At 37.4% G+C, this 16,049-nt stretch overlaps 1 protein-coding gene across 4 annotated transcripts in view; it reads left to right on the top strand.

The window, feature by feature from the left end:
- Positions 1 to 15,631, top strand: part of Dzip3 (DAZ interacting zinc finger protein 3) — an 81,546-nt gene extending 65,915 nt beyond the window's left edge. For 2 of the 4 annotated variants that reach the window (XM_026786193.1, XM_026786190.1), the window contains exons 26-31: positions 539 to 640; positions 9,051 to 9,176; positions 11,076 to 11,215; positions 12,457 to 12,577; positions 13,028 to 13,153; positions 13,239 to 14,018. In XM_026786193.1, the coding sequence (XP_026641994.1) occupies positions 539 to 640; positions 9,051 to 9,176; positions 11,076 to 11,215; positions 12,457 to 12,577; positions 13,028 to 13,153; positions 13,239 to 13,352 (729 nt within the window). In that variant the 3' untranslated portion in view covers positions 13,353 to 14,018. Of the gene's footprint in view, positions 1 to 538; positions 641 to 9,050; positions 9,177 to 11,075; positions 11,216 to 12,456; positions 12,578 to 13,027; positions 13,154 to 13,238; positions 14,019 to 14,779 lie in introns of those variants that run through there. The other 2 variants (XM_005345042.3, XM_026786191.1) reach the window with 2 other exon arrangements.
- Positions 15,632 to 16,049: the final 418 nt, after the last annotated feature.

The following is a 16,049-nucleotide window of genomic DNA, read 5'->3' as shown; positions in this document are numbered from 1 at the left end:
GCTTCTCAGTCTCAGGAGGTCCCATTTATTCAATGAGGCCCTTAATGTCTGTGCTGCTGGGGTTATACATAGGAAGTGATCTCCTGTGCCCATCTGTTGTAGGGTACTTCCCACTTTCTCTTCTATCAGTAATAAACCTTTTTCTAACATTTTCCTTTTACTTTAAAAAATGAACATTGACAATATATTTGGTTCTTTGTTAAAATGTGTTTGTGTTTCTTATAGGTATTAAACTCTTTAGATCCTATACTCACTTTGTATCAGTGTTTCTATTTGGAAACTGGAAACATTGGAAAAACAGGGGAGTTACAATAAGCAACTGAATTATGTCACTATATTTTATCAATAAACCCCTCAAACACAGCTATTTAAATGTGGGCATGAAAGCCTATGGAATTATTTTTATGTCAGAAACTGTTTTTTTTTTCTGCCAGTGGGTTAAGAGCCACTAGTTTATGTTGGATTATTCAAATCAAACACTACTATATGCTGTTTCTTTAAAGTCAGTGGTTGTCTAAAATGTGTTTCTCTCTCTCAGACACAGTACAATGAACAAATCAATAAGGTGAAACAAGGGTTTGCCTTGAGTACCTTGCCTCCAATCCAGCTTCCCCCACCACCACCAAGTCCTGAGATACTGGTAAGATTCCTGGCATTTTGGAAAGTTGCTGTCTTTATTTTGATAAGTGATAAGGTGTAAAATACAGAATATACAGTATGTTTAGTGGGTACTCAAATGGAATTAAGTTCATGTTTTAAATACCAGTTGCTACTGGTGGCCAGTCCATGCTGATACAGTTTGACTGAGACTGGTTCCTATTAATCAGGCATATGAAGTCTAAAAGTGCTGTTTTCATCCTCTAGAATTTACACACATTGTGAGAGATAGCTCATGAATGCTCAGAATTCTCATTTCTCTTCTGTAGAACTATATAACTAAAGCATTACCTAGAAAACTTACTAGAGAGTCAGTCCCCTCTCCTTGTACCTTATACTTTCTTTAACTTTTCTAATCTGTGTTTTTGACAGTAGGGCAGTTTCCCCTTTCACCACTACTCCACTTATTAAGAGCCATTAGGTTTAACTGGATGTACTGATCTGTGTACTTTAGAGACTAGAGTACTTAATCTGAGAAATAGTTTCCATGAACTTTTCAGTTATTATTTGGTGATACTTTTTTAATTTTTAGTGTAAGTCTGAATATAGAAAGTAAAGAAAGATAAGATACTTAGAGGCAGGTGGCTTTTGATGTTGACATTCATGCTCTGTAAACTTCATTACTACTCACTATTGAGTATAGCAAGGACCACTTATTAGCTAGAGTGTAACACAAATGGCTGTTGTCCAATTCTTAGTAGAGCCCTATTTCCATCTAAACTTCATTATTGTGCTCCATTGCTGTTTACATTACTATAAGCATTCTGGTCTTCTGAACGTTCACTAAAATGACCCATTAAGCTCTGCTTACAGCATTCTAGAGTTTTTCTTGTCAAATATTTCCAAATTCTTGCCACAACCAGTTCCAAAATCCTATAAACCATATGATCAGATTTAGTCATTAGTGAGACCCACTACTGAATTCTAGTGTTCTGCTTTTGGTTTATAGTCTCTATGATGAATTATCTAGCAAAGCAACAAGGGAAGAAGAACATCTTTTGGGCCAGTGTCAGAGGGGTCCATATGGCAAGAAGATTGTGGAATGGAAGAGCAGTTAACTTCATGATGTGCTAGGAAGCAGAAGAAGGGAAAAGTCCATAATTATTCTCAGAGAATTATTGTTAAATTGGCAGTAGAGGTTCTCAAAGGGACCTCAGTACAGACTTTGTACCCACCACTTACTCATCATTTTAAAATTTAACAAAAACTTGAAATTTATATATAATTTCCTATATAGTTACATATATATGTTATATTCATGTGTAACTTGATTTTACATAATAAATATATGTAAAAATTAAGGAAAAATGAAATGCAGCTTCAACATTATTAATAGTTGACAGTCTTGTTTTATATCATCTCCTTCTCCCTGGACTCTACTATAAAGCAAACTCTGGGAATCATATAATTTCATCCATTTATACTTTGATATATATCCTAAAAGATAAGGAACTCTTACTAGGTATAATCATGACATTATTATCTTAAATAATAAAACTATACATTACTGATTATATTAATATTTAGTATCTAGTTAGAATTTATGTTTTAATTGTTTCAAAATATCCTTTTTTACCTATAAGACATACAGTGTCTGTTCCCTGGTGATTAAGAATCAAATGTCAATCTGTCTGCGCACTATAAAGTTCACCATTAACTTTTCACTTTGTTTAAGATCATAACTTAGAGCTCTGTTAATGTTCTTTTTCTATTTTAGCAAATTATTATTGTTTCGATTTATGATCATGTTAGATCTAGCACACTGCAAAAGTTCCCTAAACCTGTCCCCTTCTATACTCAAAAAAACAAACAAACCAAAGTTTCTCTCCTACTAACAATTGCCAAGACCCCTTTGGAAATACAAGCACACCCTAAAGGGACCTCTGTGATGGAGTATCCCTTGTTATGAGCCCTACTTCATTCTTCTATTGTCTTTAAAACTAAAATCTGGATTCCATCAAATGGCAGCTTCCTTACAGATATATTTTCTGTAATTTTTGTAATTATATTACAGATAATTTTGAGGATTTTTAAATGCAATTATTGAGTATTGTTTCTCAACATCTACAGCATTCACTGAGACCTTTGAGATTTATAGATATTATATCTTTGTACATTCATATTATACCTTTGAGGGTCTTATATTATTAGATCTGAGTGTGGATCTTTTTTCCCCACTATATTTTTTAAAAAGGAAACAAACTATCTTTTTTCATTTTACATACCCGTCCCAGTTCCTACTCCTCCCTTTTCTCCCATTCCCTCCACTTTCACTCTACCTACCCACCATGAACTCTTCAGGAGAGGGTAAGGCCCTCCCCACTATATCCACGCTGAGCAAGGTATACATCCAGAGAGAATGGGTTCCAAAAAGCCAGTACAAACATCAGGGACAAATCCTGATGCCACTGCCAGTGGCCCTGCAGTCTGCCCCAGCCATACCTGTCGCCCAAATTCAGCAGGTCTAGCTTTGTCCTATGCTGGTTCCTTCCTTCCCTGTCTGGCTGGAGTGGTTGAGCTCTCATTAGCTCAGGTTTCAGTTCGTGTCCTCATCATTGTCTTCTTTATTCAGATTCTCACTCCTCCCACTTTTCAGCTGGACTTTGGAAGCTCAGCCAAGTGCTCTGCTGTGGGTCTCTGCCCGTTTCCATCAGTTGCTGGATGAAGGTTCTGTGGTGACATTTAAGATAGTTATCAAGAGTCAGTTATGGCAGAGAGCATGGCGAGCTAGGGTGTGCGGCTTCCTTCCTCCGGGCCCCCACGGCCTCCGGCCCCCGCCAGGTGAGCCGGGAGCAGCCTTGGTCTCAGTCCTGCGGACCCCAGGAGCCCGAGCCCTCACAGCAGCCGCGATCCTCGATGGCGGCGGCCTTTTGCGCACCGCCTCCTCCATCCACCTGCCCCCTGCTCTCCAGGGCCGGGCCCATGGAGAAGCCCCAGCCAGGCCTTCGAAGACATCTCCAGCTGTCGGCGAGCGTGGCGTGGCGGAAAGAATGGCGGCCACCTGAAGGCCAAGATTGGCCCTTGAGGGCCTCTGCAGCCTATGGCGGCCACCCGAAGGCCAAGATTGGCCCTTGAGGGCCTCTGCAGCCTGAGGCTGCGGGTCTGCGCAGGAACACTAGTCCACCACTGGGAGGGCATCGCCCTGTTGAGCTTGAATGAACAGAGGCCTCGATGGCCCTGGAGCGAGGTGAGCCGAGTCCAGCATAGCGGGAGGAACAAATGATCGTAGGGCCACTTCCAACTGGACGTGACATCTCAAGCGGCCAGTCGGAAACGCTGGCGAAGATTTCCCCGCCACCATAGAAGGCCTTGTATATAATATGAAAAAGCTGCTCTCAACCTTTCCCCCCAACCCTTGGCTAAATCTGGACAAGTAGCTGTAGAGATTACCGATGCAGGGTAGAAGTAGGAAATCACATGGGCGTACCCAGTCGTCTTTAAAAACACCATAGACGTGTCTTCTAAAAGTGACTTTGAAGTGGAATTGATTAGGCCACCTCTAGAAAGACCCTGGAGCGACATTCGTCCTTGTTTATTCAGTAGGTTAGAGGACCCAGCCGGAGGAAGAAGAGGTCTGTAGCCAGATTGAACGTGTGAAGAAGACGTCTTTTTTTTTTCCTGTTGTATTGTGTACACATTTTGTTCATTTCTCAACCCCTGCCCCCCATTTGTGTGTGTGTGTGTCAATGCCGAGTGTTTTTTGGAAATATCTTTCTAGATGCTCTAAAGTGCCTGACATATTTTATAAGTAGTGGTAGAAAAACAACACATTATGTAAATACGTTTTTGTTAGGATTCATTTGAAATATTGTTTGGGGAGGCAGAACTAAACCATTCCCGAGTTGACCACATTGTGTTTGTGCCCCGGTTCCCAGGGGAAGGCAGAGCTCTGAGCCATTGTGCTCCATTGTGTTTGGCTTTGCTGTGTACATAGCATATATAAAGGACAAAGGAGTCCTAATTTACGACGTCTAGTCACTCTAGGTGTCAAAGAGGTCGCCAGTGTATGACAAAGTAGAGGTAGTAGAATACATTTTGTATTTTTTATGTTAAGGTTTTCTTTTTGTGTTAAAATTGTTTTAATTACTACTCTTGTTCCATGTCTGCTGTTTACTGGACTGCTGTGTCCACAGTGGACAACAGTCCTTACTTGAAACATCTGGTCTATCCAGATGTTTAGAAGTACCCAACGTTTGTTAAATGTAGAGGTAGTAAAAATATCACTTTGTAAATATCTTTTTGCTAAAATTCATGAAACGCTATCTTTTGGGAGTAGAATTATGGAGCCCTCTGTGAGCAGTACTGTCTGTACTTGCTCAGTGGTCTGGAGGAAGTAAATGGGAAGCAGCACAGTCATGTACTAGTGTGTTTATATGGGACCTTTTCAGATATCATTGCTATATATTTGCATTTTGTTTTGCTGTGTGTAGTCTGTATATAATGGACACATGACTAAAATTTTCAGCTTCTCATCTCTAGATGGTAAAGAGGTTGCCAATGTATGACAAAGTAGTAAAATTAGCACATTGTCAATTTGTAGGAAAGGTTGCTCTGTACATGATTTGCGGATATGAATTTTTTCAGCTATTTCTGAGCATTGCCTATGTCTCTATTTGTCTGCTGGCTTGAAGGCAAAGAAGGGAGAAGAAAGTGGGTCAAAGCCCAGATGGTTATATTTAGAAGATACCTCAGATAATAACCATTGCTTTGCATACAGTTTTATTTGCCAGTGTAGTGTGTATAGTAGATAAGTTCTTACATGAGATACCTGGTCTGTCTAGGTATTTTCAGTGTTTGATACATTTAAAAGTAGAAGTAGTAGAATAATACTTTATGTAAATAGTTTTTGGAAAACTGGAGATACTATGTTTTTTTTTTTTAAAGATTTATTTATTTATTATGTGTACAACATTCCTTCCATGTGTGCCCACATGCCAGAAGGGGGCGTCAGGTCTCATTATAGATGGCTGTGAGCCACCACGTGGTTGCTGGGAATTGAACTCAGGACCTCTGGAAGAGCAGTCAGTGCTCTTAACCACTGAGCCATCTCTCCAGCCCCTGGAGATACTATGTTTAAAATTGCTAACCCACCTCCGAAAACAGTGCACAGGCTGGACTTGTCCAGTGGACTAAGGAGGTGGAGGGAAGGAACTGCAAAAAGATCCCATTAGTGTGCAAGACGTTTTTAGCTTTCCACCACCCTGTATGTTATATACATTTAACTTTGCTACACTGTACATACTGGACAAAGGGGTCCTCATTTATGATACCTAGTTTCTAGGTATTAAATTGCTAGCAAATGACAAAAGTAGAGTTAGTAAACTAACACCTCTGTGTACTCAGTGTTAAAATTCACAGCAAGGTTGTCTTCTGAAGAGCTGTGAAAGTATCATCCAACTGACAGGTGCCTGTGTCTTGTGATACAGGGGAGGGGCTGAAGAAAAAGGTCGGAGACCAGAATGCTCTCAGCAGAAGACACTTTGAGATCTAACCATTGTTACATGTGTGTGGTTTCCACACTACTGTGTATATAGGGGACAAATTTATGTCCTCATCTGAAACATCTAGTCCTTCTAGGTGTTTAGAAGTGCACAAAGTATGTTAAAGGTAGATGTAGTAAATAATACATGTTGTAGATTTTCCTGTTTAAACTCGTGGTGAAATGCTGTCTTTTGGAAATGGAATGAAAAGATCACTTCTGAGCAATACAGACTTGTGCTGGATTGGCCGGGAGGAAGAAAGAAAATGTATGAAGGCCTAATACTAATGTAAGTTTTGGTGATGCAAGATTAGCCATTGTCCCTTTTCTCTGTGCTTCTTATTTTGCAGTATATCATGTGTACAGACGAGACGGACGAGTCAGATATGCAGCACCTAGTCTTCTAGAAGGGAAAGAGGCTGCCAGTATGTGACAGAGTAGAGTAGTGTTTGAAAGTTGTGTTAAAATTCATAGGAAAGAACTCTTAAAACCATGTAGGAAGTGAGGTTGTTATCCCCACGAAACCATGACAGATTCATAAACCTGACCCTTGGGTTAAAGAGAGGTGGGGAGGTTCTAGACCAGAGCGATGCTCTTTGGTCTGTTAGGGATGCACGGTTTATTCTCTGCCCCGCACTGTACATATGCTGGGGAAATGGAAGTGTTACTGGAAACATCTTGTCTTTAAGCTTTTCAGTGCATAATAACTTGGTGTAGTTCGCACGCTTTTAATCCTAGCTGAGACAGGTGGATCTTGTGAGTCCCAGGCCATCCAGGGCTACAAGCCAGGGCTTTGTCTCACACAGTAAGAAAATGTGCATAATGGACTGGTAGGTGGCTCAGCAGGTAAAGGCGCTTGCCACAAACTGGTGACCCGAATGTGATCTCCAGGATCCATGTAAGAGGAAACTGATCCACAAATTGTCATCTAGCCTCCATACAAAGTGGCATGCATGTGCCTACACACATGCACTAATCCATAAATGTAAAAAATGCACACACAGTGAAAATAGAGGGTTACAGCACCTTTTAAGGATTGTTATTTGATAGGAATGGTTACACTGGAATGGAACTGTTAGACGTGTTCTTTGAGCAGATGCTGTTCCCAGGTGGTGGAGGTGGGCAGGGGAAAGAAGAGTGCAGAGTGAGGTGCTGTGCTGTTGGCTGGTTCCCCGCTGTCCTGCCATTGTCGCCCTGTGCATTTCCGTTAGTGTTGCCAAGTGTTAGAAGATAAGTCCCAGTGCCCAAAGGGTGTTAGAAGTAGAATGGTCATTATAAATGTCCTGCTAGTCTTTTGGAAAGGCCGTCTTCTGGAGGTGCCCTTTGTCACTAGCATCATCCTGAACTGGAGATGGACAGAGAAAAAGACGGATGAGGGAAGAGCTCTTGGCTAGGAGCACCACATCTAGAAGACAATTTTAACTGTACCCAGGGATCCATATATGCATTGCTGGGAAGATACTTGTGTTTATTGTGCTCAAAGTTCATTCCACAACATCTGAACTTCATAAATGACCTAAAGGAGTGGATATGGTTAAAGGTGTAGCTTGACAGAAAAGGTTCCTTTTGAACATGGAATTGAGCCGTGTCTGGACATCATATTGCTAGGTTGACTGGAGGGACAGGGAGGCTCACAGGACGAGGTCTGCAGCACTGCGCTGTTAAGATTGACATCCTAAGAACCCCTGCCGTAGGTGCATCTTCAGTGCCCATAAGAACTTCACATTTTAGTGTATAGATCTGAAGATAAACTTAGGAATGCTGTGCTTAGTGTGCTCTGTTGCTTTGTGTTTCCCTGTAAGCTGAGCATTGAGGGAATGCAGAATTTTAATTGTAACTTCGCCAGTACTTCTATCTAGAGGCCTGCTGCCATTTTTGTCTTCTATGAAATTTTTGTTGCCAAGGAAGACAGGATTACAGCTTTGTCTGACAGATTGAGATGGCGTGGTGTATTCTTGGTTATCAACATACTCATGTAGCGTGGGGTTTTAGATGGTGAATAATCACAATGTGGGGGCAAGCATGGTGCATACTGTGTAACCTCAATCACCTGATGTGTGTACACTTGCAGCACCCAGAGGGACATAGCAAGCTGAGCTGCATGTGGCTGGATGACTGTTCTTGGCTTCTTGTGTTTTGTTTCCTGTAATGCACATGCTACAAAATAAATAAAAGCTTCTTTTTAAAGTTAAAAAAAAAAGATAGTTATCAATATATCTATAGGGCAAGACCAGTTTGGGTACCTTCTCCTCTATTGCTTAGGGTCTTAGCTGGGGTCATCTTTGTGGATTCCTGGGAATTTCTCTAGTGCCAGGTTTCTTGCTAGCCCCATAATGGCTCCCTCAATCAAAAAATATCTCTTCTTTCTCTCCGTCTCTGTCCTTCCCCCATCGTTTCTATTCTGAACCCTCAAGTTTTCTCCCCCTCCCCTTCTCTGCTCCTCCTCCCCTTTCACCCACTCTTCTGCCCCACCCCCATGCTCCCAGTTTTGTCAGGAGATCTTGTCTAGTTCCCATTCCCAAGGGGATCTTTATATGTTTCTCTTAGGGTTCATCTTGTTACTTAGCGTTTGTGGGTGAATCTTAAAGATCATTTCATCTAAGGCTCTTATTTTATAGTCTAAGAATTTGGCATCCAGAGTTATCCAACCAGGTACAGAGAAGGTGGTGATTAAACTCTTAATTTTCTATTCTTTTATTATTGTTCTTTCTATTCTATCTTTTTCCTTTGCTCATTCAAATTCTCATAGATTTAAATAGGATTTTGATATACTCATTGCTTCCAATATACTTCATATCTGAATTTCCAATCAGTGTTTTACCCCTACATTGTTCTGATTTTAAAGCATTGTCCATACCAAAACAATTCTATATGTGTGCAGAGTTTTATTTTATTTATTTTTTTTATATGCTAGATACAGCAGTTCTTAGGAAGACCCCTTGTGAAGGATTCTTTCTTTAGACCCATACTTACTGTTCCTCAAATGCCTGCAGTTTGCCCTGGAGTTATTTCTGCAGCTGTACAGCCTAGACCGCCCCTGGTAAGTGGCTTTCCTGATGAAATAATATTAACTAGTTTTTTATAACTATATAATGGGATTCCTGAATAAAACTTTTGTCCTCATTTGTTTGTTAGGATAATTTGGTAATGCTGGTAGTGTTAATAATTAAAAGATGAATGAATGAATACCTGTTTCACATAACATTATCCTGGTTTTGAAATACAAAATTTGTATCTTTATACTTTCAAGTCTTTGGAATTGCAGTTTTACTTCTCTAACAAATAAAACTGTGAGATAGATTGGCATTTTTATTTTTGACATAGCTATTGTGTAGAAAAGCAAAGGGGACAAATCACAGTGAACTATGTAGCTACTAAGCTTATATACACACCCAGAGTGGTTCTACTGTATCTGTAACCAAGAAAATGAGTAACATGAGCTTGGAACAAAAACCCTAAAGTTTTCAACCTTCCTAATTGTAGCTAGTCAGATAAGTTTTATTCAAACCAGAAGAAAGAATAAAGACATTTAGAATGGCTAGAATTATTTTTTGTTGTCTTGACTAAACTTTAAGAAAAACAAAAAGAACAACAACAACAACAAAATTCCAGAAAGAATAATGTCAGATATAATTAGGGAAAAAAATTTCTATTTCTGACTTTCTCATAAAGGAACTCAGGCACTTGTGTGTGTGTATGTCTGTTTATATTTCCACATATGAATATATATAGTAGCATAAAGTTCTTGTATCTTGCTCTCAATCTTTTTTAAATTTGTAGTTAGATGGATTCATTTATGTCTATGCTAACTGTCTACAAAAATATGTGTATAAGTCTTAACATTTTAAATAAGTACTATACATTTTGTCACTATGTTAACTGTGGTGCTTATGCAATTTGCTTGCTGGTATTCTGTAATGACCAGAGTAGAATTTTATTGAAAACATTGAAATCTTTTAGCCTCCTAATAAGATTATCTTCAGGTTCCTGATGGAAGCTAGAGCGGACTGAGGCAGATTGTGTTAGAGACCAACTACTGCTAGTTGTTACTTACTTTTCATGGTGACTCATAGGTTTCAATAAACATTGTCATGGTTTAATTGCTTTAGTAACTCAATTAGTGCTCTAAAAATTTTCTTGATTATATTAATTCACTTGACGTTTCTAAGAACTTCCATAAAATACACACAAAAATTGTTGTTGGTGTCATAGGTCCATTAGATATATATTGTATTTTCCATGCTGTCATTGTCTGTGATATTTTTGAGCCTTTTAGCAAAAACACTTATCATCATCATTATTTAGAACTTAAAATTTTATCTTTGTTATTTTTCTAATAATAGAAGTATATTTAATAGTTGGAAAAATATAGATGATAGAGAAATATAGACAGTCGAAAGTAAAATTATCTTGTTGAATCCCTAGAAAAAATAACCATTTGTAGATTATTATATAACTTACAGATGCTTTTGTGTGTTTATATGCATGCAGTTATTAAACATTTTAATATTAAAGAAGTCATTACTATAAATTTGATACTATAAACTAATATTTAAAAAACCTAAATATATTCCATGGGTATCTCTTTTGCCCAGACATATACATCTATTTGTAAAAACTTGATTGATTTGCTATAATTTCTTTTACTTAATCCCGTGTTAGCATATTTTACGTAGTTTTTAGTTTTTCACTATTATTTCTTAAAAACTCAACAATGCACTCTGTTTCTATATTTGCTGGTAATTACAGGGCAAACAACTTGCTTTTAAAATAGGTAACAACAAGTTAGAAATACCGTATCTGTTGAGAAAAAAGCTCTAAAAAGAGAATGTTGATTTGACTCTTCATTCTGCTTTTTTTCTGAGGCATCAAAGTGTTATGTTGACATGTGGTATTACCTACTTACTGGAGCTGATGTTTATATCTCTGCCCTTTACAGATGCCTGGTATAACCTGGGCTATGCCAACACCTATAGCTGACAATGTGTCACCCAGTGCAAGTCTGTGCAGTGAACCTCTCATGATAAACTGGGAGAGGATTACAGACAGACTGAGAATGGCTTTTCCACAGCAAACAAGGTACTTTGATTTTTCCTTAGTGGTTACACTGTTTTTTTTGTTTTTTGTTTTTTTACAATTTTCATAGCCCTAATTGTAGAAATGAAACACTTAACATATACCCATAAGTACAACTATTTTTTTACAATGGTCTTAGTAAAATAAAATTGACTAAGAAAGCATAGTGCTCAACAGAAATGCTAGGTAAACTTAATTTTTTATTAGTCTTAAGGCTTGAGAAGATAAGTGCTTAAATTTATGTTTGCTCATTTGCTCGAAGTAGTAGCTATAAACTTACCAATTTGAATTCTCCCAGCTGTAATAATTACCGTAATAAAAAGTTACCAAATTTCCAATTAATTGTATGCTGAGCCCAATGTCATCAGGTTTCAATTTATTTTTTTTAATTTTATTGAGGTTCCTATGATTTATTTGTGAGTGAACACAGTTCAGTATAAGATATCACAATTGTTCTGGATTTCACTGTCTGACTTTAGGAGAGGAAAAGTTAATTCTAAAATCTCTGCTCTTGTATGTGTGGAAATAAGTCTAATTTTACTTTGTATTTTCATTTGAAAGTATCATACCCTGTTATCTAATTAGGGTATGATTTTAATATTTTTCATAATTATAAATAGAAAAATAGAATTATATAGTTATAGATAATTATAAAATGAATAAATCATAAGCCAAAAGAAAGAAAAATCATCCTATTATAAGTATAGGTGGCAATGGAGGATTAAAAAGGCAAATACTGATTAAAATAATTGGAAGTTAATTATTTTATCATGCAATGAATGTATCTTTTGCTTTCTTTACTTTTTTATTTAATCTTTATTTTTTTCTCTGAGTTTTATGAAGGCAAAATATTTAAATACTACAAAACTGAGACAATAATAGCAAAAGTTACTATTCAAATAGTTATTTTTAAAATAGTTACTAAAAAGGAATAGTTTAGTCCTGAATGAAATTTGAGATATAAAGTTCTCAATATGTAAATGAATCAACTCAGTTTTCACATAGTGAGTACTTTCATAAGCATAGTTAACTTTCACTGGTAAACACATTAAATATAGCTTTTGGACACAATTAGTAGTTTTTATTATGGTTTCAAATGCATGCAGGTAACATTTTTTAGATTCAAAACTACTGAGTTGAGTCTGTCTGCTGACTGTCATATGAGCAGGATTTTCAGTCTCACCTTTGAGGGCACTTCCTCAGAGGAGCAGGGAACACCAACCTCTATTCTTTATCTCCTCCAGGAAGGAGCTTACAGATTTCTTACAACAGCTCAAGGATTCTCATGGAAAGTCCGTGTCTCGACTTACATTTGATGAAATTGTTTACAAGATTGCTCAAATGATTGAGCCCAAGAAATCTGAGGTAAACCAAACACGCCAATAAACAACAGCAACTAACTTTAATTCTCTATTCTTGTTTCTGTAATAGTGCCGTAACATGTTTAGAGAGTCAAGAATCAATAACATAATCATAGGACATCATTCATTTACAGTAAATAATCCTACATATTCAACTTACAGATGACGTGGATTGTTTTAGATCAGAGTAGAATAAAACTGATCCCCTTTGAATTTTCTAAAGACTGCTTTGAACAATTCTGAATGCAAGTTTCTTTTTTCTATTTTTTTGCAAAGATTTATTTTATTTAAACTAATGCTTTATGTAGCTCTAACAAATGTTACCAACACTTTATTTCAAGATTTATCATGAGTATTATTTATCCTTTTGGTAATTTTTGCTACAATTTATTTTATTCAATCTGTCAGTTGATACTGTTTTAGGATAATTTTTAAAAATAAACATTATTTTTAGAGTGAAGGAAAATCTGCGCCAGATGGTAATAGTTCATCACCCAGCCACACTTCATCGCAGCCTAGTGCTCCCCAGACCCCCAAGTCACCACAAGGTTCTACCACATGGGAAGGAGACAAGGACTTGGTGAGACAGATCTTGTTCACTAAAAACAAATTTAGATCTGAGAGGGGAAAAAAGCCTAAATTTTATCATATCTATTTTTGGCTAGGATAATGAAGAGGAAGAAGAGGAGCCCTGTGTAATCTGTCATGAAAATTTGTCTCCAGAAAACCCTTCCGTTTTACCTTGTGCTCACAAATCCCACTCTCAGGTAAACAATTAAGCTTGTCCTGTTAATATTTTAGCATTAGTCAGCTAAGCAAGCTTACTGCCTTGCTTACAAGGTGTATGAGCATCCAGTGTCATTTCACAGCCCCACTAGCCATCACTGCACTTCCTTCTCTGAGTGCCATACAGAACATTTACATCTTTCACTGTATGCAGTCATGGCTGTACTACTGTTTTCAGGAGGACAGCCTGGAGATTTAAATGGTATACAGTATACAGTTCCCTTGAGCAAACTAGGAGAAATATAAAGCAATTGAGTGACAGGACTAGTAACAAAGAAGTGACATTTTACCCTTTCTTGCTGTAAATTCCACAGTGTCTATTATCCATATGTAATAATGGCCCCTCGCATTTTAAAACTGACTTGTTTTAGTAATCTAACCTCTTGTGTTTATATTTGAAGACTCTGAGACTTGGATTAATGTTAGAAAAATGTGAGGCCGACATATCTTTTGTGTTCTTGCTGTGTATATGGATTAACTCCTCGTGCTGCTGCTGTGTAACTGTTACTGATTACAATGTATGGTCCAAATCCTCTGGAGAAAAAATGTGATTCAACAACAGAAAAGATAATCTTAGACAAGAAGTGTTTTTCTCGGGGAAGTAGACAATTGCCTGATTTTTCCAACCGTGGTATAAAGATAAAATATGTGGTACAAAATTATGTGTGTTGTCTGCTTTGATCTAAAGAGGTTTGAAAAATTGTTAATCCCATAAAGTCTCCAAAATGACACTTAGCCACCCAGTTTTTCCATTTTGAAAGTTTGATGTGTGAATATTTTACAATAAGAATGTTTGTCAAAACTTACTTGCATTGCCCAGTGAAAAGGAAATATATAATTCATTCAGTTTACTCTTCAAGGTTGGTTATTAGACATCAAATATAGTCCCTACACTTTTAATCCTGTTATCTGATTTACCTCTCCATTATTCAAACATCAAAAATACCTAGTTTTAGAGTCAATACTTACCAAAACATAACAAACACTTCACAGTTCAGGATTACTGTTTCACTGCAGAAAACAATCTGAAGAGAATGTTCTTCCAGGGGGGTTCAGCTTTAGAGCCCCATCAAGGAATTGGTAATTTTCATATGCCTAGTTGTTATTTGTTTAGTTAATTATAAGTGAAAAAAATATAAATCAAATCAACCAAAGAGTAAACAGCAAGCTTCTCCAATATCCTTGTAGAACTACTAGTCATTTTTTAAAATAGGGAGAAACCAAATTTGAGCCAAATAGACTGGCTTAAAAATACTCTGCCGTTGCCATGGATAGCTTAGCAAACCATAGTTGTAGCAGATGGCTTGGCTTTCAGAACCACCAGAGGAGAAGGCATCTTGGTTGGTGACTGATGTGTAGAGTGGAAGCTGCCTTTGCTAGGCTAAATTTGAAACTCTGACTTAATCATTTTGCTCCTTAGTGCATTGGACCATGGTTGATACAACAGGGGACATGCCCCACCTGCAGACTCCATATTTTGCTACCAGAAGAATTCGCTAACCACCCCAACAGGCAGTTAACCAAGATCTGATGCAAGGCAGGTAGCTATAACTAAGATCAGTTTTAGACATTGGAATTTAATTCAGCCTTTTAATGAGATAATGTTGGAATAGTATTATGCATCATGTCCTTTGGCTTCACGCTAATAGACCAGCTAATCATACCATAGCTGAGCCACAGATTAAGACAGATCTAAAGCACATGTAAATTAAATGGAAGGGACTTAAAGAAGGTGGGATTTGATAGTTGCATTTTATTGCTCTTCATAACATTTTCCATCTGTAAACACAAGACCTGTACAGATGACTAATACTATATTTCTTAAAATATCCTGTCTTTTTTTTCTTCTTACTCTGTTTTTCTTTATTTTCTTTCAAATATGGTACATTTTAATTTCCTGAAATATGTTTAGGAGAAAAAGCAAGAAACGTTCTATAGATTTTAGTTTTCTTTTTAACTTTTGAAAGCTCGAGATTAAAAATATAACTATTATAAGGTTATATTTCTATCTCAATTGTTCTTTCTGTCTTCTGAAATAACTACTTTTGATGAGATTATGGATTCCTTGACACTGGTGACCATGCAATGGTTCATAATAGCCTGTGATAGATGATTGTTTCAGAAATGACAGGACCAGTATGTCAACTTGTTTGTGCCATGAAATCTCACAATAATTATACTATAAAAACTACAACTAAGATTTGTATTTCCAAGCCGGGCGGTGGTGGCACACGCCTTTAATCCCAGCACTGGGGAGGCAGAGGCAGGCGGATCTCTGTGAGTTCAAGGCCAGCCTGGTCTACAAGAGCTAGTTCCAGGACAGGCACCAAAAACTACAGAGAAACCCTGTCTCGAAAATCCAAAAAATATTTGTATTTTCCTCAAAAGCTAGTTCTTAATATCACACCACAAGATGCCTATATTCCCAATATTTAGTGCCATAAATACAGAATGAAGTTAGAATTAGAAACCAAGAGCTAGTAAAGGAGCCAGATAATGCAAATTAAGTCACTTACTGAGATAATTGAGATCTTACATTACTTTGTAAACATATTCCTTGGCTCTTAATCATTTGCATTTTGTAAAGATTTTTTTTTTTTATGAGACCCTCACCTCTTATTCTCAAAGGGACGAGAATTTCCTAGCAGAATGTTTTCCCAGGAAGACAGTGGCCTTCCCCTCTCCCACCA

Source organism: Microtus ochrogaster, chromosome 2, assembly GCF_000317375.1.
Source record: "Microtus ochrogaster isolate Prairie Vole_2 chromosome 2, MicOch1.0, whole genome shotgun sequence".
Classification (NCBI taxonomy): Eukaryota; Metazoa; Chordata; class Mammalia; order Rodentia; family Cricetidae; genus Microtus; species Microtus ochrogaster.
The sequence above is the reverse complement of the archived record's forward strand: the minus strand, read 5'-3'. Positions and strand labels throughout refer to the sequence as shown.